Source organism: Sturnus vulgaris, chromosome 16 (genome assembly GCF_052056855.1).
Source record: "Sturnus vulgaris isolate bStuVul1 chromosome 16, bStuVul1.hap1, whole genome shotgun sequence".
In the NCBI taxonomy this organism is placed as follows: domain Eukaryota; kingdom Metazoa; phylum Chordata; class Aves; order Passeriformes; family Sturnidae; genus Sturnus; species Sturnus vulgaris.
Genome location: NC_142258.1, coordinates 5,654,038 through 5,681,193, shown reverse-complemented (window position 1 = coordinate 5,681,193; position 27,156 = coordinate 5,654,038). Strand labels below are relative to the sequence as shown.

General features: G+C 39.8%; 2 protein-coding genes across 2 annotated transcripts in view; one reads left to right on the top strand and one right to left on the bottom strand.

Annotated features, from left to right (window-relative positions):
- PRKAR1B (protein kinase cAMP-dependent type I regulatory subunit beta) overlaps nt 1-1,210 on the bottom strand; it is a 94,549-nt gene extending 93,339 nt beyond the window's left edge. The window contains exon 1 of the mRNA XM_088174356.1: nt 941-1,210. Coding sequence (XP_088030482.1) covers nt 941-960 — 20 coding nt within the window. The 5' untranslated portion in view covers nt 961-1,210. The remainder of the gene's footprint in view (nt 1-940) is intronic.
- On the top strand, nt 505-27,156 carry DNAAF5 (dynein axonemal assembly factor 5). Its single transcript, XM_014869898.2, has 13 exons — nt 505-1,046; nt 1,639-1,823; nt 2,877-3,001; nt 3,437-3,552; nt 7,514-7,746; nt 10,144-10,356; nt 12,459-12,599; nt 16,473-16,641; nt 19,307-19,454; nt 22,772-22,922; nt 24,247-24,403; nt 25,567-25,758; nt 26,246-27,156. The coding sequence occupies exons 1-13, from the start codon at nt 512-514 to the stop codon at nt 26,383-26,385; spliced, it is 2,505 nt and encodes an 834-aa protein (XP_014725384.2). The 5' UTR covers nt 505-511; the 3' UTR covers nt 26,386-27,156.

Below are 27,156 nucleotides of genomic sequence, written 5' to 3'. Positions count from 1 at the left end.
GTGCTGTCGCCTTCCCGTTCCCCTCAGCCCTCGCACCCTCGCGGGCTTCTCCCGGGTTCGCTCCGCTTGCTGACCGTGTGACACAGAGCGGGTCCGTGCTGCCGGTACCGGCTCGACCCCATGGACCCCGCCTGCTTCCCTGTGCTCTGCCGGGGCACCCTGCCCTGTCCCTGTCCCTGTCCCTGTCCCTGTCCCTGTCCCTGTCCCTGTCCCTGTACCGTTCCCTGTCCCTGTCTCACTCTCTATCCCGTTCTCTCTTCCTGTCCCCATTCCGTTCCTTGTCCCTGTCCCACTCTCTATCCCGTTCCCTGTCCCTGTCCCCATCCCGTTCCCGTTCCCGTTCCCGTTCCCCGTCCCTGTCCCGTTCCCGTTCCCGTTCCCGTTCCCTGTCCCGGTCCCTGTCCCGGTCCCTCTCTCCGCGCTGTCACCCGCGCGTTGCCCGGCACAGCCGTAAAGCGCGCACCCGCCGTCGCAAACGCCCCACGCGTCCCTGGCGACGCGGTGCCGGAACATGGCGGCGGCCGAGGCGGCGGCCGAGCTGTCGCAGGCGCTGGCCCGGCCCCTGAGCCTCCTGCAGCAGTCTGACTGCGGCCGGGCGGCGCGGCTGCGGGCGCTGGAGGACATCCGCGCTCAGCTGCAGGGCCGGCCGCTGCCGGGCGCGGTGCTGCAGGACGTGTTCGCGGCGCGGCTGCTGCGGCCGCTGTCGCGCTGCCTGGCGGGGGACGCGGCGGAGCGGTGCCGGGAGCTCGCCCTGGAGCTGCTCCGCCACGGGCTCAGCCACGGCGAGCGGCCCTGCGAGGCGCTGCCCGTGCTCCTGCCGGCCCTGGCCCAGCGGCTCTGCCCGCCGCAGGGCGCGGAGCCCAGCGAGGAGCTGCGGCTCGGCCTGGTGCAGCTGCTGGGCCTCCTGCTACAGCGCTGCGGCGCCTCCATGGCCCCCTACCTCGGCGACATCGCCCGCATCCTCCAGGCCACCCTCCTCGACCACTATGCCGAGGTCAGGCGGGAGAGCTGCAGCTGTGCCGTGGCCTGCGCCCGGGCCATGCCAGGTGGGGCTGAGGGATGGATGGGCAGCGCTGGCTTGATGTGATGGGGGCTGAGGAAGGGAACAGGGATGCAGGCAGGACAGCGATGGGAGGTCGCACACAGGTGTGCTTTGCAGGGTTTGGAGGATCTGTCGGAGAAGAACCATGGTAGGAGTGTAGGCTGAGCTGTTAGGTGTTGGGAGTAGCAGGAGGAGGGGCTAGGGGAGGATGAGTGGGCAGTGTTCAGCCCTGATACTGTATAAAGTTACAGCTGCCTGCTACATAAACACAGCAACATTAGTCAGGCTGCTTCTCGTAGTGGTACAGAAATCATGTTGCTCCAGATCTGTCACCCACATAGAGAAAAAAAGAGAATTATGGAACAGCGTTAAGCCCCCCGAAAGCCCCCCCCAAAGTCCATCCCAAATCATCTTGTACTGCTGGCCCCAACAACTATGGGATGTCATGGATATATCCGTGCTACATAGAATCAGAGAGTGGTTTGGGTTTGAAGGGACCTTAAAGATCATCTAGTTCCAACCCTCTACCATGGTCAGGGATCCTGCCCACTGTGGCAACTCACATGGTTGATGTTTCTATCTTTCTGCCCTAACAGAGCACTTCCATATGCAGTCAGAGTCTCTGATAAAACCCCTAATGCAGACAATTTCCCACCAACACTACAGAGTTCGTGTTGATGTGATTCAGGCTACTGGAGCAGTGATACAGTTTGGGAATGGAAAGTCCGTGGATGATGTCCTGTCTCATCTGGCCCAGAGATTATTTGATGAGATTCCCAAGGTGTGCTTTTCTTCCTTCTTCTCTTGGCATTTATTTTAAATCTGTTTAAAACTCATCCCCACGGGGTGGGTTTCTTGGTGTTTCTCTCCCTGCTTCCCCCGTTTTCAGCTGTCTTGCATTCAGCTGAGATGTGTAAATATGTCTGTTGTGGTTTAATCCCAGATGGAAATTAAGGACCACACAGCCCCTTGCTCACTCCCAGCTCATGTCACTTGTCCTGGCATTGCTCCCTCAGCTTGTGCAGCTCCTCACTGGCAGAGCTTGAGACACCCAGAAGTCCTTGACTTAGGGTAAACTCTGCTTAGCAACAAGTAAACATCAGTGTATTATCAGCATTGTTCTCACACTAAATCCAAAAAATAGCACCATACCAGCTGCTAAGATGAACTCTGCAACCAGGACAATGTTTCATTCAGGACAGTGTCCCACCCAGCCTGTATCAGCTGTAATTTATCCCAAACCAATGCTGGTGACTGCTGTCTAATTCAGCAGGGTGCTGAGGATTGTAGGCACCTTTTTGTTCTAATGTGTGCCTTCAATTCTGTCTTAAATTCTTTGTCACATCTCTCTGGGCCTTGATTCTCTGGCCTTTTCAGATGCTTAACATGGTATGGGTCCTTTTATAAGATGCAACTGGAACAGTGGTTTTAAAATTAATCTTTCCTTTGTAGTGAACAGAGAAGATTTTCTTCTGGAGATGTGCTTGGAAAGCTACAAATTCCAGAGAAATGCACATTTCTTACATTCTCAGGAAGGAATTAACCATCAGAATTTAGGTTTCTGAGTTAGGTCTGTATCTTGTCTTCCTCTCAGAGCTGTGCTTTTGTGCAGCAAACAGTCTAAGACTGATTAAGCCAGAGCGAAAAATGAGAATGTGATTCCTTGTGTGTTCCTTAAGATGCTTCCTGCCAGTGAGGAAATGCCAGGTTCTCGTAATTTCTTCTGAGAGTATTGATGTGCTTCACATCTCATATACAGAAAGCAAATACTGTTTTTAATATTTTTCTGTAGTTTTCCTGATATCTTTAAAATAGTTTTTTTGTCTCCCTGTAGGTACGGCATGCTGTAACAACTGTCATTGGAGAATGGTTGTTGCACCTACGAGACAGATACTCTTATTTTCACAAGTTAATCCCTCTTTTACTTGGCAGCTTTACTGATGAAATTCCTGAAAATACGTAAGTGGAATGTTTTGTCTTTCCCCCCCCACCTTAAATAGGTGTCAAATAAGTGTTCCTAAGTTCACAGATGTCCTGCTTGGAGGACAAAACCCCCACTTCTGTTTGTTTGGTTTTTTGTTTTTTCTTAGACTGAAAATTTTAGCATTATCTGCAGTAACTTTTATAATACTGTCATTTTATGCTACATTCAATTAAATGTGAGAGAGACAAAGACAAGGGTGGACAGAGACAGAATTATCCCTTGGGAGAAGAGGCCTCTGGCCACTGAGTACAAAAGAAGTATAAACTCTCAACTTAATGTGCCTAGGTTAAATGGCAGGAATGCTTCCCATCCTTCCAGCTGAATTCAAGTAGTCAGCTTTTCCAGAAGTCTCATTTTAAAGTGTTTTTATCTGGGGGCATGGTGGTATAAAACTCTTATTTTATATCTAGGAAACTGGCTTGGACCTACTGGGAAAAGATAGGCTTGCAATGGGAGAAAGAGAATGAAGAAGATTTGAAGGATAAGATGGATTTTAGTGTTTCACCATCTCATTATCCCAAAGGAGGTAAATGTTGTGCTGAAAGTGGTTTTTGCTTCGTGAATAATCTCCAAGAGCTGTAGTGCAATACTGACAGTAGAGCAGGATGTGTAATATTTATTACAATATGTAATATTAATGTAGAGATGTAGCACATATAAAATATATATTAAATTACTTTAATTATTTCTATTAAATTTAAATTTTTAAAAATGATTGTTCAGTAACCTCATTCTTTTTTTTTTTTTTTTTGTTAATCCAAAAATTCATTTTGGAGAAAGTAAATGAGGCTGCCTATGCTGAAAAAAAAGGTAAAGCAGTGGTGCAGAAACAGCAGTAAGTTCTACATCAACCAGCAGCCAAGTGCACAGTGGGCACAGAAATGACTGGAAAGGAAGGAAGGAGGAAAGAACCCATGAGCTAAGTCCTTGAATAATGAGTGCAGGTCACAGCATTAATGATCCACATAATTGGTGTGGAAGAAAAATTTGCAATGAAATTATTTCAGACTTCTCTGTGAGACACTGGGATGCTACCCAAAATCTGCCAGTGTACATGAAGAATGTGGGAACAGAGTAATTTCCTTTATTATACACAAAACCTCCAAGATATGCAGAATGGGTAGTTTACTTTTTGGTACTGTATGATTTATAGGTGGCTTTCAAACATTGTGTTTGCAGTAGCTTGAAGCTTGTTTCCTGTCTTGGTTCACAAAGTTAATGTTTAAAACTTAAAATGGGAGTTGGGGGAAGAGAGAGTTTAACTGGCTCATTTATTGATTTCTATACTCATATTTAACTGAACAAAAACTCTTTTGGTGTGAAAGAGCAGGTTCATGCTTGACTTGTGCCTACATGACAATCACATCACCCAATACCCAGCAGCAAAATCCTTTCCATGACAGTGGGTTCCGGAGTTCTTTCTTCTTTTAAATTACAATTCTTTTTTTTTTTTTTTTTTTTTACTTTAAAGTTGTTTTACTCAGTAATGCTTGAATGAAAGGGGAAGCGCTTCATAATGGTGACTGGTTTGACAGAACTGTTTAGCTTTGAAGGCAGGCAAGTTGATCTGTCATCCATCCCAATCTTTTTTCTTTCCTCCTTATTTTATATATAATTTTACCTCAGGGGTTTGGAAATGCTAAAGAACGCTTTTGCTTCCACTAGTCATGGCAGAAACATATTTCTTCTCCTGACAGTCAGAGAATCTTTTGACAGACATAAACTGATGAAGTTGAGTGTCTAAGCTCCAGTCATTTACTTTGCAATGACCGTGATTTAATGAAGGTCATAAAAGGTTTAATTTCACTGTCCTTGGAACAGTGATTACCATTTGTACAGCTGATGGGGTTACCTTGGTCACTTTTGTCTAGGTGTGTATTGGGGTTTGTGTGTGTAAGCTGTTTTGGTGGGGCTTTTTAGAAAGTGACATCTACCAATTACTTGATAATTAAATGATATGTGATCTCCCAAATAATCTTGGCACAATAAATATGCTACGTGAATTTGGGCAGCATTCCAGCCCCACATTAAATTGAATTTTCATGGATTTTTCTTGGTAGAACAATGCAGTTAAGGCTTGTCTGTGACATATATGTGTGTATTTATGTATATGTGCACAGGTAACTAAAGAATATTTTAAAGAAATGGCCTGATAATTTTGGACTTGAGTCCCACGTTAAGGGTGACTTTTAGGTATCATTTCTTGCTGTTTATCTTTACTTCCAAGTTAAATGCCTTATTGATAGTTAGGCTTGATGTGACAAATAGAAGAAAAATCAGAGGAAAGGAAGATTGGCTGCTTAATCGTACAGAGACAAAGCTTTATCAGAGACACTAATATACCTTATGGGTGTCCTGCCACAGACTGTGTATGGATGATTGTTATTATATATGTCCTTTCTGTTTGCTCTCCGCGACCATTTAGTTGGTTTGATTTTTTTGAGAGGGGTTTTTGTGTTAGATTGTTGTTTTTTTTAATGTGGTAATGATGTATTTTAGTACTTTGTTGCCATTGCATGTGACTTTAGTGTACTGGAACATTTTTTTCTAACTGTGAGTCTGTAGGACGTTTTACTTAAGTAGCTTTGTCCAGCTGTCAGACTAATGGACCTGCCACAGGAGCCCCTGCTTTGATCTCCCAGTGGCAGATCCTGCAGGTCAGAGGGGGACCAGAGAGAGACCTGGTGTCATCCAGGCAACTGCACAGCTTACACTGAGCCTCAGCACTCATTGCCTCAGGATACAGGTGCAGACAGTTTATAGCAGGGAAGTCTTTGACAGGAGTAGCTACAGGGATAAATGCCTGCATTTGAACATCTGAAATGGAGGAATTGCTGATAAAGAATGGTCCAAATTCTTCAAACAAAATTCTGCCTCGGGTCGAATAGGATGCCAGTCTGTATTTTCTGTCTCAAGTTGATTTCTTTGTTTGACCTTTTACTACTCATTGTCAGCTTTCATAATCCAGAATGTTTCCTCCATTGACAAAAGAAGCAGCAATTCATGTCCTGATGCTTGAATTTTATTTTTTTTTTCTGAGTTAGGTATTTCATAGGTATTTCTAAGTCTTTTGTGTCCTCAGACCATTTACTTTAGTCAGTTTTCCTTTTAGCATTTGTAGTTACACAGGCCAGTGCAGGAAAATATCCTGAGACAGCTCAGTCATTTTTGTCCAGAGCATTTACAGGGGAACTCTGTATCAGAAATAAAAAATGCACTCACACATTCAATGTATTTTGATACCTCATAATGAATGATGTCTCTTTCTTAAAACAGCATGTGAACATTGTGAGTGGCAATTCTGAAATCGTGCTTCCCAAAGAACAACTTTTCAGATTTTGTTTGTATAAACATACTCAGTGTTAAGAAAAGGAAATAGCCTGTAGGAAAAAAAATCACTGAAAAAGTTTATTGGAAAGGACTGTCACAGCTTTATCTGTAAAGTACAGAATAGGACATTTGTTAGATGCTTGTGACATTGGTCAAGTTATTCTTCTGAATTTCAGTGATTTATAAATTAACTAACAGATAAATTTGAAGATTACCAAGACAGCAGGGAAAGGTAAGTTTATTAGTTCTCCAGAAATCCACATCCTTTTTTGAGGCAGTGAATATATATTTGTAGCACTTCGGGGTTCTGTTTGAAATCAAAAGATAGCCACAAAAACTCACTTTCACAAAGTTATTACAAATAAAATTCGGTCTTAAGAAAAAAAAATATCCCCAACTCCTGTGTCATCATTTAAAATGTATTATTAAAGTTTTGAAACATTGAAGAGGCACTTCAGTGAGCTGCTTTTCCTGGAAGAGCCTTAGAAAGCAGCTTATATAATAGCTGTGATTTTTAAAACACTATCAATTTGTTGGCCTGACCTATTACACAGCATCTGTACAAGTCATAGTTCTGTGCCCTTTCTGCCTTCAATTTGCCAGATACACTTTTAACCTTTTCCTTTAGAGGGCACAATTGGCATTGTCTGTTTTACTGCAGCTCATGTCCTCTGCACTGCTTGTACCTTCTACCTTCTTTCCTCCTCCAAATTATATTTAACTCAGCGTTTGCATGCAGAAGACTTTCTTCTGTTTATCTGTGTGTGTTTCCATTTATTTTTCATGGGATTTGTGTTGCTATCAAAATTAAAAGGGATTTATTGAGCTATGTTTTCCAAAGTGGGTAAAGACACACACTCATTTCAATTATCTTTCTCTTCTCCTTCTGTAAACATTTTGAAACATGAAATCTAAATCACCATCCAGTAATAAATACATAAATATTCAAAGAGCTGTGTGGAGTTTTAATTCTGCAATATATATTAAAGTAATGCAACTTGCACAGGTAAATTCCTCAGCAGCATTTGGAATATTTTATTCTATGCTGAAGCAGACACCCAAAGCTCTTACCTTGCAGCTTTTAAACTTTTCTGAGGATTGTTATGCATTGGCTTTTCCTTTGATATTTCTTTTTGGGTTGTTTTTCTTTCTTCTAGAGACTCGACCAGGACTGGGTTGTCGGGAACTTGTGTCGAGAAACCTCTCCAAAATTCTGCCAGGTCTCTGTCATGATATAACAGACTGGGTTGAAAGCACAAGGATCAAAGCATCCCAACTCCTGTACACATTATTGCTGCATGCAGAGGATCACATCACCCAACACATGGAGCTACTGCTGAGAACTTTGTACCAAGCGTGCTCAGATGAAGAAAGTGAAGTGGTTAAAAACGTAAGTTTGATCTGTTAAAGTAGCTGTTGTACACTGAATAAAGACATTATAGTCTTCAGTCTGTCTTCTGAAGGTTGACTTTACCTTAGGTCACTGGAAATTGCCCATGACTGAAGGATCAGGCTCAGGTTTATATGGATGTTAAAAACATGTGCACATTATACTTCACTAATCTGTTAAAATAAATGTATTCCTCTATTATTGGTATGAAGACAATAGAAAAGTTATCTAGATACTGTTTAGTTTGTATGCCAACCCCATGAAGCATTGATAATAATCTCTGAAAATTATAAGAAGTGGATTAAAGTGTAAAAGCCTTGGGGCAACAAATTCAATGTAAAAAAATGTGCAGGTCATGCCCTTTCAAGTTAATTTCACTTACCTCCTCCTGCTCCAAAATCCAACCATATACTGAGGTATGTTTATTCCATGTGATGCCCATATTCCATGTTTGAATCCTTGACTTAATGCTTGGAAAATGTGGTGGGGGGCGTCGTGAAGAATAATTAGTTTCATTTTTACTAACAGTCAATTCTTTTAACACTTTGATCTACAAATCAGTAAAACAAATGCAGTTGAAGATATGAGATAAATTTAGCAAAAGAAAGACAGGTGGTAGAAATGCTTTTGCAATTTTAAGATAAAATCTTCTGTTTCTGTTTCTACACAAGGAAGAGAACATATGTATAACAAAAATATATCCATGTAACTTACTCTAAAGTTACAAATTTTATTGCTTTGGGAAATGGAAGAATGTGTTCTGCTTACTGAATGCAGATAGCCCAACCCTAAATCAGGCTCTTCTTAGCCCTGCTCTCAGCTGGGCTATAAGAAAGCATCAATAATTAGGAAAATAAGGCCATGTTGCCCTGCTGTCCTGTCAATTTTCCTTTCAAGTGCTTATTGCAATAAATCTAAATTCAGAAGTATGTGTTCAAGCAGCACATAGCTGTCCTTGCCTTTTATTTACCATACTTTTCTCTTTCTTGGAATTCCACCACTAATCTTCTCACAGGTGTTTCCAAGAGATTTATTCCCAGTTAAGGGATTATTTCAATATTTAATTCTACTTTTCTTTGTGCCAAACATAAGATTCAGCAACTTTTTGTTTTGAATGCCTTTTATCTCTTAGTGATGCAGATTCTCAAGGTAATGTGATAACCTCCTCTAGTTTGTCACTGTAGAAACCCATTTCAGAGCAGCTACCAACCTGGAAAATGTCCCTGTCTTTCTCAAGTCTAGAAATACCAAATGAGACCCTTTCCATTTTTTTTCCCTGTTAATGTGGGTAAACTGATCAGTATAAATGTATCAAATCATATTTTTGTGCTCTTTAATTGTATTGTACAGTTTTCAGAGCACAAAGTGTCTTTTTCTTTATGGCAAATGTGGAGGAGAATGGAGTTCACAGCTACACAGAGGATGTTACAACTCCTTTAAGTCCTATCCTTGTGAAAAGAAACAGCTCTATACAGTGCAGATTTAAACTGTAGAACTCATGGCTATGTGCTTCCATTGAGATTCAAAAAACTAGCATGATTCAACTATTGATTAGGTGCAAAAAAAGTCATACCTAACCAAAAAATCACTAGACTATAAATGATAGAGAGATAAGCTTTCATCTTTGGGGAAATGAGCCAACCCTTAAATCCATGCCATTGGAAGAAGTGTTACTGTTGCACAGGTAGTGCTGCAGTAGTTGATTGTGTCTTTATTCATGCACATGACTGTAAACACTGGGCATCAGTCAGGCAGTCAGCCCTGGTGGAATTTCATGTGGAATACAACATCCTGCTATGTCTGCAAGGCAGGAATGGGATCCAAGGGTGCCACTGTCACAGGGAATACACAGTAATTTAATCCTTTCAGTTAGAGAAGTAAGATGGAAAGCAGTGGGCAGTTCCCTCATGGCATTGCTTCCACACTTAACTGGATCTGTAATGTCAGCTTCAAGGTATAGTACAACAACAAAAAATTCCTCCTTCAGGATTTTATAGTTACAGCTTTTACTAAAAAGGGGGTGATGCATTGAGGGCAAGCCTCAGAACAGCATTTGAGGGACGAAGTGCTAAACCATTAAATGTACAACATCTGGTCACTCTAAATTGGAAACTTTATTACAGTGAAGTTGTACACTGTTTCTGTGCACTGCTTTCTCATGGAAGTTTGTCCGACGTGGGGAAAGCTGCTTGCAATGCCTTATTATGTGCTTACTGAACATGTCAAGAAAATTTCTTCATGCATATAATCATTACTGAGCGAGTGGAAAAGGCCTACAAAGCAACTGCTGAAGCATTTAAGATAACAGCTGGAATCATTAAAAGAAAAAGGCCATGATACCTTGAATGATCTTTGTTTTTCAGGAAAATCCTCAAGTTTTTCCTGTTCTTTTTTCAGAGTGTGAAAGCGGCAGAATTGATTGGAACGTTTGTCAGCCCTAAGGTTTCTTTGAAATTAATCACCCCAGCCTTTGAGCAGACACCCAAAGCATCCTGTGTGATGGTTTTGGCTGCAGTGATCCGAGGTAGCCCAAAAGAAATCTTACAGCCCCATGTGACCCAGCTTGGCCACACACTGTCACAGGCTGGAGTCTGTCAGCGATCTGAAGAGGTAAGGAAAGCTGCAAAACACACAGCAGGATACAGGCTTTGACCAAATTACTTTCACTTATTCACCTTAAATGCCATTCCTATCCCTCCCTTGCACACCTGTCTCAGGGTATAGTTGTGGACATGTCTGAGACAAATTAGGAGCTTCCCCATTCTTCCTGGGCCGTGTTGTGATCTCCTGCGAAAATCTGCTGCTTTCAAAAACTTACCAACAACAGTCCATCCTCTCTGCAGAGGTAGGTTCAGGTTTGAGAGCTGCTGTAAAAGACTTCGTGTAGTGGTAAGAAAATGAAGACACAAGGCAGGGAGAGAAGCAGCTGTTAATAAGTACTGTACTAACAAAGGACTACCCTGGCTGGTCCTGAGGCAGAGTTTAACCCGTTTTGAAATTCCTTGTGTTCACAATCCAGACAAGATCATGCATTTCAATCCTCATCTGTAAAAATGACTGAAAATTTTTTATAGTCTATTGTAATTGGCATGTCAGGTTTCCCAAGATTCCCTCTTAATGTTACCTGATTTTTTTTTTTTGCATTCTTATTTTCTATTTTAAACAGCAGGTACCAGTATTTTATGTGTATATTTTAGGAGCGTGTTTTGTAAACCTTTGGGCTTGGTTACTTCTCTTTAAGTGAAAGTCTAGAAGGAAGACCTTTATCAATTGTATCAAGTGTATCCTTAGGTAATAGCTGAGCCCAAAGACCATTTTTATTTTAGCATTTGAAGAATATTCATCAGTTGCTATATAAGGAGATGAGAGATTCTCTTAAAGACAGAATGGATATTTTTTAACCTGCAGGATTTGTTTTCCTTCCCATGTTCAAATGTAAAAATAGATGTTAGAGATGCACAAGAGGAATCCCTATAGTTTTCCCCACAAATGAAATCCTGGCTTTCATTCCACTAGAAGTTTGTTAGATGTTGTTAAGATGACCAAAAAAGGGCCAGTGCTGTGCCTTGAGGAACTCTGACTTCATGTCAGATGTAGGCTTCCCTTAAAACAGTTATTCATGTGTGCAGACTGAATCTGGCCTAATTGTCTTTTTGAGCCAATGTAAGAAATACATTTCAAGTTCTTCCCTCATTAGGTTTCTTCTCTAATGGAATATGTACCAGTGATGCAGGAATTAACCTTAATCTCCATGAAGCCTCTGATGATTAGGAGCTCATAAAAGTGGAAGCACTATAACCTGATTGTTCAAATAACAATTCCCTGAGGTATAGCTGCAAAATTGCTATGAGGTTTAAGCTTACCACTTCCATTTGGCATTAGCTGCAGGAGTCAGCTCCATCTGCAGCTGAAAGTTTGGCAGAATTGTTCCAGCCTTTAGTCTTGGAAAACAATCTCTCACTATTTTAGCCAGCAAATGCTGCACAGACACTGTTTAGCTAAGGATTGACCATGTCCATGAGATTAATAACACTTACAACTAACCTATTCCTAGACTTGATTTATTTTTTGGGAGTAAATTTGTAACAATGGCCCCTTCTGTTCCTGGACAGATTCATGGATATCTGATGCACTTTATCATAGAAGTCATGGCAAACTTGCTGAAAACAGTATTGACTTGAACTGGTATCAGTTGGATCAAGATAACATGAATTATATGGCATCAAATGAGATAAATTAGCTGAGATAAAAGCTAAGGCTCAGGTTTTTTTGGTTTATGTATTTAGCTGCCATTGTTCATCCAAAACAGTCAAACTTGGAATACTATTTCAAAGAGTTGTAACAAATATGTTATTAATTAACAAATTGCACTTCAGAAAGAGAAAGTACTATCAGCAAGCACTCCAAAATGCTTTGATGTTTTTATTCACCATTCACCAGTGGAACCGTTGTGTGATTAAGAGCAGGGTCATTTAGTTTGTTAACAGGACAAGGTAAACACAAACAGTGTGGGAGGAAGATGATATTGTATTATATGAAAAGTAGAATATGGGTAATTAGAAGAACTAACATGAAATGACCAATATGTTACCAGTGTAAGAGATTATACAGTGCTCAGATTTTATTACTGTCATTTCCTATATCTCTTCTTTAAAGAAAACTTTTTATTTGCTAAGAAAACATAATAAATATGTGCTTTTATTATTAAATAGGTCTTTTATATGGAGCAGCTGCTTTATTGTACACAAGCATTGATTGAAGTATGCCAGGAAGACTGCAAAGAAATTAGCTTGCAGCTCATGAAAGTTTTGGTGACCATAATGGCAATACCATCTCAGGACCTTAAAGAAAAGGTAAACTATCAGCTGGTTTAATATTTTGTTGTGTTCTTGTCTTTTCCTAATTGATAAGACACTTTGTGTGAAAAAGTGGAAAATCTATATTATGGAAATAGAGCCATAATTATTTGTGGGGAGTATTTGTGGCTAGTCTGAGATTGTGCAACTCAGACAGTACAGACTGTACATGGTTAGTACCAGAATTAAATCTGGAATTGAGTTTACAGTTTGGAACAGCAGAGCCTGGAGAATTATGTTTCTTCATAACTTTGATTAAAAGCTTATAGAGTTAAAATACATTCTGGTTCCAGAAAAGGCCATGGAAATCAGTTTTATTTTGTGGTCAGAAGCATCTAGTATGGGTCTGTAGCTGCAGTTACAGCTATAACTTTCTTTTTCTGTGTGTTTGGGTTAGCTTTCAGAATAGATGACTTGAGATGCATTACTGGAGCATGGGAATCTTGGAGCTGGGTGAGGACAGCCATGGGCCTAATAGAGCACTTTATTTGGGTGGGTATTAACCACCTGTCCACTGTTAGGTAAAGTTTCAGAACAAGAAGTGTCCAAGATTTTATGTTTGTACTGTATTCTCAAAGCCTTGGGCATGCTGGTGGTGCTGGTTGAACTGTTGATGTTTACTTTTTATGGATATAAGTCATTGTGAATGTTTGGTTATATGCAGAAAAAAAATGAAACTTATTTTCTGACTGTTAAGGAACAATTTACTTAGAGGTCAAGAGTACTACTAGCCTTCAAAATGTGATGCTTTCATAGTGATTTTTTCATCTTTAGCCAAATATCAGACTGATTTTACAGTAGTTGACCTTTTTACCTCCCCACAAGAAACAAAAGTTTAAATATCACAGGAATGCTTTAAAATCGAGGACAGCTGTACATGCCCAGATAATAGATGAGCTTTTTTGGCTCAGCATTATCTCACCCCCTTATTTTTCTCTTCCTCTTTCTTCCTGAGCTAAATATCATATAAATCAGCGAGCCATCCTTATGCAGTACAATTATAACCTATCCCAGTTGTCTTTTTTCAAACACACACCTTAAGTGCAGTGGCTATTCTACTTCCTTTCCTCTTGCTCCCAGGCATGCTATTCCAAAGGTCTGTGTAGCATCAGTATTTATGGCCCCAGAGCTGACAGGCTGCCTCCGAGGAGGCGTTTGCTCAGAAAGCTCTTTGGAGAGAAATAAAGTGGAACAAAGCTTGAAACAAGTATTGAAAAGACTTTGCAGGTCAAATAGGGGTGGGATGATGATCTGTCTTATGGAGAGTGGGATTGGGGAGGGGTTGGAGTTTTTATTTGTTTGCTTGGGGGGTTTTTTGAGACAAAAATCGGTCCAGGTAAGCCTTAGGCAGATGGATCTGGAATGTTTTGTGGTATCTTGCCTGTTTATCCCTGCAGTGGTCTATAAAGTCAGCAATGTCCATTTAAAACCTTACAACTTCATACTCCTACGAAGACAGCGGTTTCATGGAGATAAATCCTGATTTTCATAAATGGAAAACTTAATCTCCTGAGATTATTAAAGGTTTAAGATGTTCCTGCAGTTCCAGATGATTTTTTAAGTTGACAGTACTTTGGATGAGAATCCTTTTTCTCATTAGCCTTTCTTTCAGCTAGATACATACAAAATCTGGCAGTGAGATTACATAATTGCAATATTTCAAAATTGTCACAAAGACAAATATGGCTTGAATTTTATTTTTTTCTCCAGTTACTGATTATTCCAAAACTTCTAAGTGAGCTGTACAGCTTGGAGAAGCAAGAAGTCCCTGTTAAAATAGCTTAGGAACGTAGAACAAAAGTATCACAGCTGCTGTACGAGTATGAACTTTTTGTTCAGAAAATAAATCTGTATTCACACTCAAAAGATTTTGAGTATAAACATAAGTTATTCAAAAAGTTGCATTCTAGAACTTTAATTCAGGCTTTATTGTCAGGAGACAGAAGACCACTGAGATAGTGGAGACCACAACTGCTGTGACCTAGTGGGGAGCACTCAGGTCTGGCCTGATTTTTGGCTTTGTGTCCATCATGTTTGTGTTTGTTTGGGGCTGAGGGAATGGACCAGGACCAGCAGCTGAGCACAGCAGAGGCACGAGGAGGAGGGTGGGGCACAGCCCCAAAGAGTTGTAGAGACTGTTAGGCATGATTTGAGCTTGTCAGGGATTTAACTGGTGACCTAAAGATAAGGTTTTGCTTCATTACCAGTGCCCTGTGCTATCCTGGCTCTTCTTTCAGCACACTGATTCTTAGCAGGAAAATATTGTGTCGTTAAACTTGTTAGCTTGTTAGAGGAAAGAAAATCACCTTTGCTATTTATTTTTATTTAACTGTGAGACACTGCTTAATGAGAAAATATGCATCAATCTGCTAGCATATTTAAGTTATTCTTTCTTTTTTTTTTTTAATTGCATTCTTGAAACCACAGAATTTACTTTAAATCATGTGAGCAATGTATTATTTTGTACCTCTTGTTCAATGGGAAAAAAATAGTCTGTGTTGTGTGTTATGGTGGGATTAATGCTGAGGAATAGTTTCTGTCCTGACACATTCTTAAATTGTTCCAATTTACAAGTAACTTATATGTAAAATATTCATCTGAGTTGTTTTGACTGTCTGGCAGAATGCTTCCATAAAGGAGAAATCTATTGTGCTTGAGGCAGGCAAACCTGCTTTAGGAGTAACCTTTGTCCTTAACCAATCCTAATTTTTTTTTTTTTTCTTATAATTCTCTTTTATTTTCTCCACATCTGGTACTTCCATAAAAACATCTTTGTCTGGCGAGTGATTAGTCTGGAAGAGTCTAAAGGTCCTAGACATGTTTGAGCTAACTTGTGTGGTTGAGTTCAGCTTAAAAATATTAAAAATATGAGTACAATTTGTAGTTCTACTGAAGCACTTGGAGTCAAATGATGTCACTCCCAGCACTGCACTCCATCTTTCCCTGCTGGAACTGGCCCTGCTGGCAGCACATGTTATTCCTTTGTGAGGTTCCTAACGGTGCCTTGCTCCCCATTCTTGATTCACAGTCTACTGAAATCACCAAGACTACAGATCCTGCTTCCAGCACACTTTTCATCTCTTCCTTGGAGAAGTTTTATACTTCTGGTAGGAGCCTTCAGGAACTGTAAAAGCAAATTTTCATTTGCTTTGAAACACATCTGCTTCAAGTGATTAGGAAAATCTGTAGGCATCCTTGCCAAGCATGCTTATGTCTGGAATTCATTTAGTAGTTCTTCTTACATGTTTCATTTGTACATGTTTTATTTGCATGTCTCATGGAATAATCTTTAGATATGAAGAAGATATTTCTGATGTAACAGTGAGTTTTGGTACTTCTAAGCAACTTCTAAGAAACTGGGAACTTCAAAATGAGCTACTACAGAAAGAGGGGATCTTTCATAATTAAAACTGGGGGGGGAAAGGGAAGAGCAGAAATGCCATGTCTTCTCTTACCTGCAACAGCAATAGTTTCTGGAAGCTGCTGTGGCTTGGGATTGTGAGAAATTCCCCCCATGTTTCTGTTTTAAAGCATTCTTAAATTAAGGAGAAAAATCACTACATCTTTAAAACCACTAAGAGCCTGTTTTATGATGTGGTTATTTTTTTGGATGAGTCTGCACATGGATTAGAGAGACTCATTTTGCCATTAGGTTGCTGTGTTCCTGATGATTTCATTTTGAAATCAGGACAAATGTTTCTCTTCAAATAAAAGTTAATGGATGTAGTATAGGCAGATATTAAATATCAGCCTTGATTGTTTAATAGAAACTATGAAAATCTTCCCTGTCTGTTCTTACAGAATGAGTTTTAAAGGTTTGGGGGTTTTTTTTAATGGTTTCTGTTAAGTATCCTGTCTCTGTTCTAACAGGTGGAGATAACAATGTCTTCATTAGCTGAAGTGCAGCAACTGGAAAGTTTTCATTGTCTCTACAAGCAGCACATAATCCAGCTGCTGGACTGGGTTTCAGTGTCGTGTGAAGGGTGGACTTGCTATTCCCCAGAAGTGTTGCAGCTCGAGGTCATCGCAACCCATTCAGGTACGAATTATTTAGTTCTAAAAAAAATCCAGTCAGAATCTCCACAGCCTGCAGACAGCTTGTGTTTTGTAATGAACAGTGTAATATTCAGAACCTTCACAAGAACATGATGGAAAGCAAAAGAAATGTTGAAGCAGCTCATATTCCCAAAGATTCCGTGGCTGCAGGGAGAATGCTAGAAGCACTTAAGGAAAAGTGCACTTTCAGGTGAATGAAATAGGTGAGGATTAAGGGGAGACAAACTGAATGTAGCTTGTGTCCAAAAATCCACCTTTTTATTCCATCTATTCACTAGTCTTTCAGAGGACACCACATCTCTCTAACAAACATTTCCTCACTGTTGCTGTCCAGCACGTGGCTGTGCAGAGGTGAGTGACACACTCTGGTTCACATCTCACACACCTGCAGCCCTGCACAGTGAGCACTCCTCTGCCACAGCTCCCCAGCTGGCATCTGCAGCAAGGGACATGGTGACAGGCAGTGCTTTTCACCTAGACACCCATTTTAAAATGAAAAGTCCTGCTTCTTTGTTTTTTCCTTTCTGTTGGTTGTGAGGGGGATGGGGACAGTCACTTCATGAAGTGCATATCACTGTGGCTACTGCACATAGATGTGGACAAGCATATTTTAAAGGAATGGATCTTCTGCATTTAATCTTAGAATCTCAAAGACACTCTCATCAAACCTATGTGAGGAACCCACTTGTTGGTTTGTGCAGCAACCAGCAGAAGTACTTTTTTTGATATTCATCTGTGGAAAGAACAAAAAGTTACTTCAGTGCAAGATTTGAGAGGCCAACTTTTCTGTATATTTGTGCTCCCATTTCCATGACTGAGGGACTTCTAGACAGTTGTCTCTGTTTTCCTTAATGCTAAATAAATCATCCAATGTCTGGGCAAACATTTTGGCTTGCACCCAGCACTGGTAATATGCTATTGTCTGTGTTTTCTGTCTGACACAGCAGCTCTTAGAGATTTTTTTTTCTTTCTTTTCATTCCCACACATAATGTTGTTTTAAATCAATTTAATCAGCTTTACTCAATTAATATTTCTCAGTTTTTGCTGTTTTTCAGGAGCGTATGCTTAAGCTGAAATTAGCAATGTCGTTTATTTTGTTTATTTTCCATCTGTTGAATTTGCTGTTATCAGTTTGATATAGTAGTAGTATCTTGTGAATGTCTCAGAACTCACATGAAGCAATGTATCTTGAATAAATGCTGTGAAAATAAAGACCTATTTGTTGGCACAGACATTTAGCAAACTGCAGTTCAACACCCTGTATTGCTTCAGTCTAGACAGTGAAGATTTGGGTTTTTTCATTATTATTTTAAACATTAAATTTCCAGATATTATTAAATGCTATTGAGCTTGTTTTGGAATCTTGAATACTTCAATATGTCCATCCTATGTGTGAGGAATATTCTTGTCATCATAAATATCAGTGTGGTGTCTCCTCTGGAAGGATTTTGAGTTAGTGGAGTTGAATGGAATGTGCATCTTAAGGATGCAAAGCGACAAAGTTCCTAAAGGAAAGCAGTTTATTGCAAAAATGGAGCAGAAAGAGCATTCTACAGCAAGAAGCTTGCAGAATAAAGCATGTGTACAGTCTTAATGTACTCTTCCTCTTTAAAAGCAGGCAGATGTTAGTCATTATCAAGGAGAAAGACACAAATTTCTTTCAGTTGTGGGAAAATAACTTCTTAACATGCTGGGATAACAGCTTAGAGTTTTGTTTGTTTGTTTATTGTTTAAATTTATCATAGAATGTGAAAATAATAAACTAAAGGGTTAATTTATAAGATATTTTTATTTCAAATAGCTTCTAAAATACATCATATTTTAGATTATCTTATAAGATGAAAATAAGCATTATTTAAACAGGGAGAAGGAATGCTGCTGCAGTAATTGTATTATCCAAGTTTTGAAGCTGATCCTTTTAAACAGGCCCTTTCCTATGCCTCTGGGAGTCATGAACATCTCAAATGCTGCATGTGGAAAAACTTGAAAGAAGAAGAAAGTGTAGTTAATGCTGCTGTGTTCAGAGGTGTCAGGGTCATGCCAGATGTAGTGTAGTTTTTCATTAAGTTTAAGAAAACCAAAGCTTTGTGCATAGCCTCAGCTTTGCAGAGTTACAAGGGAACAGCATTAATCCTCCAGCCAAAATGCCCTCTGGTACTGATGGTCCCAGCAACTCTGGGGTGTCATGGATAGATCCATTCCAGAGTCACGAAATTATAGAATGACTTGGGTTGGAAGGAGCCTTAAAAACCATCAAGTTTCAACTCCCTGCCATGGGCAGGAACACCTTCCACTATCCCAGGTTGCTCTGAGCTCCATCCAACCTGGCTTTGGATGGGGCAACCACAGCTTGTCTGGGCAAATGTGGTACAGCTATGTCAAGCTGACTAAATGAGATGTGGGGACCTGATCTTCAGGCTGCCCTGGCCAAAACTGGGGGTACCTGAGCCATGGGGAGTGAGCCTGGGGATTTGTGCACCACCTAATACAGTGTCACATGGATACCTCAACAGCTGCTGTGCAAGAGTGGGAAGCTAAGGACTATTTTAACACCACTTATATTAGAAATGGTGATGCACCTACATGTGAAACATCTAAGCAGAGCTTCCCAGGATTCTGAAAAAAGCTTCCTGTGTTTGTTTGCTAGGTGCTGTCATAGGTGAAGCTCTGGATGACTTTATTCTCATTCTGAAGACGTGTCTCCAGCCAAACAGAGATCCCCAGATGAGGCTAAAGCTTTTTACTGTTTTATCCCAGTTGTTGCAGAAAGCAAGTGAAACCATCAATTCTCAGGGGTAAGTGGAGGTCTGATTTCACACAGCTATTTGAAAGCTCCAGTGGCATTAAGAAGTAATGACCATGGGAGTTATTTAACCCCTATAACCATCTCCATGTGAGCATGGCTGGAAGAGGAAAGACTTTCCCACCATCTTCTACAGCCTATTTTTCTTGCTGAAATTTTTAACAATTATTAGGAGGGTAGAGTGTAATAATTTAAAAAAATATAAAATATAAATAAATGGAAGTCTTGACTTCCTCCGCTGTAGTTTTCCTACCTGTGCCATTACTGGGAACTAAAAGGAATGTCATGGAGATGGGGATAGTTTTCCAAAAAATTGAAGAGCTGTGGTTGAAAAGAGTACTTGTTTGAAAGCTAAAAGGGAGATTCTTATGAAAAGAATTGGGAGTGGGGGTTGTTTGGGGTTTTTTTTTTTAATTTTCTCATAGCCATCTTGTGAGAAATTTGTATCATCTAACTGAGAATGCAAAGCCCTTGGAGCCAAGAAACCCAACCCAATGAGCTGCCAGCTTCATTAATATTCTCAGGAAAGAGAAATTATCAGTGTGCAAAAGCCAGAAGAATGTTTCAAAGTAATTCAGTGAGTATGGCCATACACCACCCCAGCTCTGCACACAGCAGTGATGGAAGTCGTTTTGCTCAGGGCAGTGTGAGTAAAAGGCCTTTGTCAGGATGAGATACATCCAGGGAGGGTTCACAGAGCTGTTTGTATGAAGGATGGTCCAGTCCAGCTCATAATGAGGCTCTGTCCTCTGACAACAAAAGCAAAGCCATGAATTTTACCAGTAGGTTTATCTTCAAGACTAAAAGGCAGTGTAAGCAGCTAAATGCCTCTTTGAAGTCTTGATCCTTCTTACCATGGACACAGCAAATATTTTCATGTAGGAGGTAACATGTAGTTTTGGTTGCAAAACATTCTGGAGGTTTTGATTTGTAAAGGCCAATCCAATTTTGTTTCAAATTACCTCGGTTTAGGATGTTAAATTAAAAAAAAAAACAACAAAAAACAAAAACATACAAAGAAAACCAAGACACAACAATCCATAAACATATAAGGCAAAGTGCAGCAGTGTCATAAAAGCAGAAAAGGAACTAATGCTAAACAAAAATGTATAAAAAGTAATCAACATGGAATGAAAATTTAAGTATGCAAGTTCATAAAACCAATTTTAATGCAAACCCAAGCTCTGCTTTGTACATCTGCATAAGAACAGGGTACTAATATCTCTGCAGATCACATTTTAGTTCTTTCATATCCAGTTGAGAATGAAGTATCAACCCTGTAAATATAAACTGCAGAGACAGGGTATATCCTTTCATGGAAATGACTGACTTTTAGAATTAAGTTACACAGATTTACAACAATAAGACCTGAAAATGGAAAGAGGGAGAATTTAATTAAATCAGCAACACCAAAAATAAAACGTTAATAGTAATGAGAGATAGTCTTGGGAAGTAGAAGAAAGTTCCAGTTACACTCTCACATTCACTTCTGTCAGTAATTTGTTTAGTTCCTTGAAATGGTTCTCAGAGTTTAGATATGAAGGCTTTTGGTTATTATGCTAAACACAGTTGTGTGGTCACCTAATTGTGTTTGAGTTGACATGACTGAGTCAGAAAATTGCCAGATATTGCTTTACTGATTCTGTTTCAAGGCACTAGAACAAACATTCTCACAAATAGCACAGCACCATGGTTAACATAATGCTGATGGAATTTACCTTTGTGTTTTGACAGATCGTTTTCTCACTGCAGTTTAACAGAAGGTTTTATTAAAAACAGATGCAGCTACTGATCAGATAGCACAGACAGCACAGAGCTGCTTTTAGCTTTGGAGCTGGAGAGAGATTTGGAATGATGGTTATCATTAGTTCTATTTTTTTCCGACAACTTTTTTAACAGGAAATTATTAATGCTCAAAACTGTCTAAAATGCCACATCTAAAGGGTTATACAGATTTCGATGTGTCTAATGGGATGTCAGATTTCTTGTTATTACTTAAGTGCCATCTGCTGACAAGAAGCAGCAGTGGATGGATCTCTGACTTCTCCAGAGCCCAGGGGCTCGCTTGCCAAAGGGAAGCAGCAGCCAGGTGTATCTATTTCCATCATGTTGCAGGTGTGTGTCAGCACATAACTGAGGCCTGGCAGTGCAGCTGCTTGTGATTTAGTCAGGTAATACCTGGATAACAGGGACTACCTGCAGCGTGGATTCTTTTTAAAGTACTCACTGGTAATTGTTAGTTGTTAACATGGACCTGTTATGTTCCTCCTGTGTCTTGGCACATCACTAAAGGAGCCACTCATTCACCCTGGCAGTGTAGGACTCCTAGAAAAGTCAACAAGAGCCTGTTCCCTTTGTACCAAGCAGCAGGGTGGGGACGTGCTCTTTGGCACTCGGTGGGCTGCGCTTTGAATAGAGCTCTGAACACAGTGGGACAGAGTCAGGGCAGGTTCAGTCTGTTTGCACACTGCCAGCTGCTCTGTAAGGCAGAGCCTCAGGTACCAGCCACAGCCAGTCTCTAATGTCTCTTTGATGCAGCAAAGTATTAATTAACTTGTAAGATCTACATTTTTTTCCTCTTAATTTGAGATTGTTTGAGCTGTAACTAAATGAATGCCAGGCAATCCTGCCTATTGTCACAGCAACTTTTAGCATTATAACAACCCATTCAATGGAGGAGGAGGGAAAAGCATCAGCAAAAACATCACAGATTTATGTGTTTGTAATAAAAAACCCTAGTACTGGGACTGGCACCATCAGAAAATCCTACAGACCTCTCATCTTTGGGGGAGATAAGTTTCTGAGCCAAGAGAGAGCTGAAATATTCTGTGTAAACTCCCTGCTGTATCAGGAGTTCAGGTGTCATCAATAGCATTCATACTTTTCACATTATAAATACTTTTCACTGGCCAGTCTCAAAGGGCCTCACAGATATTAATGAATCCTCACAGCATTGCACAGGGTGTTATCTCCACTGCACAGACAGAGAAGGTGAGACCCAGAGAAGGTAAGTAGTTTACCAAGATAACACTGAGTCATGGTCATTGCCTGAAGTGGTAGAAAGCCTAGCCTCTCCTTCCTATGAATGTTAGATATTTGTTTAAATATTATCTAGAAGAATTAGGTTGTGAAAAGCTTATCACATACATTGCAATCACATTGCCTTATGTTATTTATTTTTTTACAGAGTCTTTTTTTTCCCCCTTTTCTGCCTATGTTTCTATGACAGAAAAATCTCTTTTACATCCTGTCAGTCTCTTTATCACTTTCTCATGAACCTTTATTTTGCTTTCTTATTTTTGGCTTCAGGCTGTTCCCTAGCTACCTTGAGACTGTGATAAAAGACATCCTGGCTCCTAATCTGCAGTGGCATGCTGGAAGAACAGCAGCTGCCATCCGTGCTACAGCTGTATTGTGCCTTTGGGCTCTTATCCACTGTGAAATGCTTTCACCAAAAGAGGTAAATTCTCTCTTTCTCATCCTTTGAAATCTTAGGCAGGAAAACAAAATAAATGCAAGGGGGGGAAAAAAGAATAAATCCTTAGGGTACATAATACTTTCAGAAGGACATAGAGTTTTCATAATAAAATACATTAATTGTAATTGAATGTTAATGACTGAAACAATCACTCGTGGAGAGATGATGACATCTTGATAAGAGACCTGAGGCCAGCAAAATGCTGAGGTGTAAAACCGAGGAGCATTAAATTTTGTAGATATTTTTTTCTAACAGATCATCAGTTCTGGAGCAGAAGGTACTGACCACTATGAGCACAACAAATTTGGGTGTTTGACATTGCTGGGCCTGCAGGCAGAGCCTGTGCAGCAGCACTGGAGCCAGCCAGGACGTGCTGGGCTGTCACGTGGCAAAGACAAGTTGTCTGGTTTCCTTGGAGCCCACAGCTCCATTTAGGGGAAAAAAATAACATCTAAAGATTCTAAGAAAGGACAAGAGGACTTGAAAAGGAACATGAAGAATATCTGCAGAGGCTGGAGTGCTAGCAAAGAGTACACTTGAAGAGATGTTACCCATCCCTGATTAAGGATTAATTGAATCTGAGGGGGGCTTTGAAGCTTCTTTGCTAGCAAAAGTAGCATTTGGAAATTAAGCACTGGAAATATGTTAAATACAAGGTAATTTTTAAAAAATAGATTTAATTCGAATGTTATTAAATATTCACAGTCTTTAGTGTCTTTATAACAGACCTTAATTGAACAAGTTGCTTAAACACACATAACTGGTTGAGTTCACATATACAGAAACGTTGATATCATAAACTACTGTTCTAGCTGAACACTTTTTTCCTGAATCGGTGCCTTACTGCCTATTTCGCATTACTGGGTGATGTGAAATAGACGGAATAAAGTCAAATTGCGAACCTCCCGGCACAGCCCAGCCTGGGCTTCCCGTTGGAGTCGGGGGCCATCTGCTGGTGCCTGTGCGAGCCTCAGCTCCGCCCGGCTCCAAGGCGCCACAGTTCGGGTTGGTTTTTTTTTTAAAGGCGAGTAAGTTTTAAAGCTTTTACAAGCTTGAGCATACATGTGAGTTGCATAAAACTCATCTGCTTGTATACTGAGTGTTCATGAGCTGGGTGATTGACTGGTGGATTTTCATTTTCCAAGCTAATGTAGATGCAAAATTAGAGCTCTGTAACTTCAGGGATTTTCAGGGTAGCATTTATAGCTAATTTTTAAACTAAGCAAACAAATATCTGGCACAGTTAATGGTAAGTGCTGTAACACTAAGCATATCTTTTTTTCTATGCTTTTCCTATTAACTGTAGATCTTAAAAGTGAAAGATGAGCTGATGCCCCAAGTTATTGCTTCCATGGATGAAGACTCCAAGATTACTCGACTGATGGCCTGTCGTATTGTTGATGTTTTTCTGAAAGTCTGTGGGAGGCAGTTTGATGTAGATAAATTTAAGAACACTTACACAGGTATGTGTAAAGGTTTAGTAGTCTCAATATAAGGGCATTGTTAGTTTGTTTGTGTGTTTTAATCAAGATTGCAATGCTGAAGAATTACATTTGCTTTTTTACCCAGAGTGCCACAGTTGGCTCAACTTTTAGGGGTTTGGCAGAACCGAGCAGTATTCCCGACGTCATTATCCATCAGACCACTAGGTGGAACTTCATTCAATACTTTGGTCTGTGCAGGGCTTGCCAGCAGCTCATCTGCATTGCTTCAGAGTTTGGACTATGTGAAATAATGTGCTAAGTATAGTGAGAGCAGAACAGTACTGCAGTGTATAAATGGAAGTCACATTGTTCTCCGTGCTGTGTTTGAGAGCCAAGAGCAAACCATTCCAGTATACCATAAATAGACCTGAATAGGTAGTGAGTTGGGTTTTTATCTAAAACAAAAAAGTAAACACAAAGAAGAAAACTCTAATCTAGAGTTTTGTATTGCCTATTAGAGCTAGGAGTTGTAATGCCTCTTAGAATGAAGTTAGAGTGCTAAACCATGAATCAGAAGTACAGACTGTGCTTTGTGCCAGGATTTATGTTCTTATACATACAAATAAATTTGGCTTCCTTAACCCAGCATCTTAACAACTGATACTTTTTATTATGTGACACACTAGAAATCTAACTACAAACATTTTTATTTTGCAGAAATACGTTGCCAGATAATTCTCAAAGTACATACGTCTTTGCACGTTCACGTAGGCTGCAGTGCAGTAATTCACTGAAACAGTAATATTTAATTTAGTAATTCAAATAATTATTATTTAATAATTTAATATCTAACTAGTAGAAATGCTGTGCTTTATAAAGCATAGAAATATTCAAACTCTGTAGTTCTGTAATGCATAAATAGACATTCATAGTTTCTTGTTAGAAGGAGTGCTAGATAATGTCCAATTAATCTAAATATTTCTGTATATATCTTTTATTAATGTTTGGACAGCATCATCCAATAACCATGAATGAGGAGCTTTTAGGAACAGTGTGCTACATGTATCTATTATGCTCAAAAGACAAAAATATGTCAGAAACGTAACAATAATTTGAATGTTGACAGAATACATTTGCTTTTTTTCGAATGGAAAAGTCAAGTCCTCTGTTCACAGAGCATTTTGGTCATTGCTCCTTTTCAGAGGTTTTGAAGCGTCTGGATGATGCCTCGGGTGATGTCCGACTGGCAGCTGCTCACACCTTGGCTAATTGGTTTAAGTGTTTAAAGGACAGTGATGTGAAATCCTCAATGGAAGGTCATGTTGAGTTTCTGTACCAAGAACTGTTGGTACATCTCGATGACCCCGATGAAAATCTCCAAAAAGCAGTCCTAGGTAAGAATTTCAGTCATGTATGTTTTTAACAATGGTTTTTAAATCATCATTTTGAGTGTTGATGAAAGCAGCCCATACAGGTTGGAGCTTTCCTTTGGGTTTCAGTGGATGAGCTCTGAGCTTTTACCTGTGTGCACAATGAATGCTTTGCCCAGTGTTCCCCAGGGGAGGTAGCAGGGCAGCTGAACTAGCAGAGACTTTATAGATGGTAAACAGGATATGGAGCACAGAGCCCAACTACTGCAGGGTGTGACCATATCCCAGCCTGCTGGAGGGGCTCTCTGGAATTTATTAGCATAGCAGCCTGTGTTGGGGAGCACAAATGTCACAATACAGACCTCAGCAAATGGGGGAGAGAGGAATTGTGTTGTCATCACTGCGTCACTTGTAGAACAATTTCCAGGTTTGCTTTCAGCTACCTTGAGGGAACTCGGGTAGAGAAACACAAAACAGCTACTGATTTATAAAACATATTTTTGTCTTACAGAAGTTTTAAAGGAAGGAAGCATTTTATATCCAGATCTGCTGGTGAGAGAAATTGAAGGGGTTGTACATAAGCATCAAACACCAGTCTATTGTAATCAGCTGCTACATCACATTCAGTCAGCCAAGGAATCAGCTTTATGAATCACTGCTGAGATTCTGTTCAGGAAACTGATGTGAAATCTGTATGACCTGGATTATCTTTGTATTTTTGTTTGCCTAAGAAAGGCTGAGCTGGAAATAGATTGTCTTTTCTTTGTAAATTCACTGTTGGCTCATTTGAAAGTGAAATTGGCACAATTCTCTGTTCTTTGCAGTTTGAACAGTTCTTTATATTTCCTAGCAATAAAACAATGTTTTAATTCACTTTGCATTGGTTTTTCAGATACAAGGTTTAAAGAAGGAATGTTTTTTCAGGAATTTAATTTTTAGATTATTTAATAATGTAATAATTTAACGTCAGAGTTACTAATGTAATACAGCAAGGATTCAGTCTTTCAGAAAGCATTTCAAACTGGATAAAATCACACTTCACAGAGTCAGGTATGTAATGACCAGTTTTATTAGGAAAAAAAAGCAGCCAAACTTCTCTTTTGTAATGCAGCAAAGTGTATAATGTTTTGAATATTCATATTTATGCTAATATAATAGGGACATAGTAGGTGGCAGTAAAATAATAGTTTTTATTTTTATTGTTTTACATTTCAGGACTGAGAGTAAAGCTGATTTTTTTAAATTAAGGTTTTTACATGGGAAAAAAATGTGTTGCTTTGTCATTTAGTTTAACGGTATTTATATTTTTGTACTAAAGATATGTCATTTACAGTTTTTATGTTTATACCATTGTGCCTTGGAAAGCAAGCAACGTTTGTTTGCATATTGCTTTGAAATTAAATTTTGTGACTTTAGGTTAAA

Excerpts from the sequence above, each read along its gene's own strand:
- DNAAF5 (XM_014869898.2), top strand. The coding sequence starts at position 512 with ATGGCGGCGGCCGAGGCGGCGGCCGAGCTGTCGCAGGCGCTGGCCCGG. Across the intron at positions 3,553-7,513 it reads ATCTCATTATCCCAAAGGAG|AGACTCGACCAGGACTGGGT; the intron begins GTAAATGTTGTG and ends TCTTTCTTCTAG. Across the intron at positions 24,404-25,566 it reads ATTTAAGAACACTTACACAG|AGGTTTTGAAGCGTCTGGAT; the intron begins GTATGTGTAAAG and ends GCTCCTTTTCAG.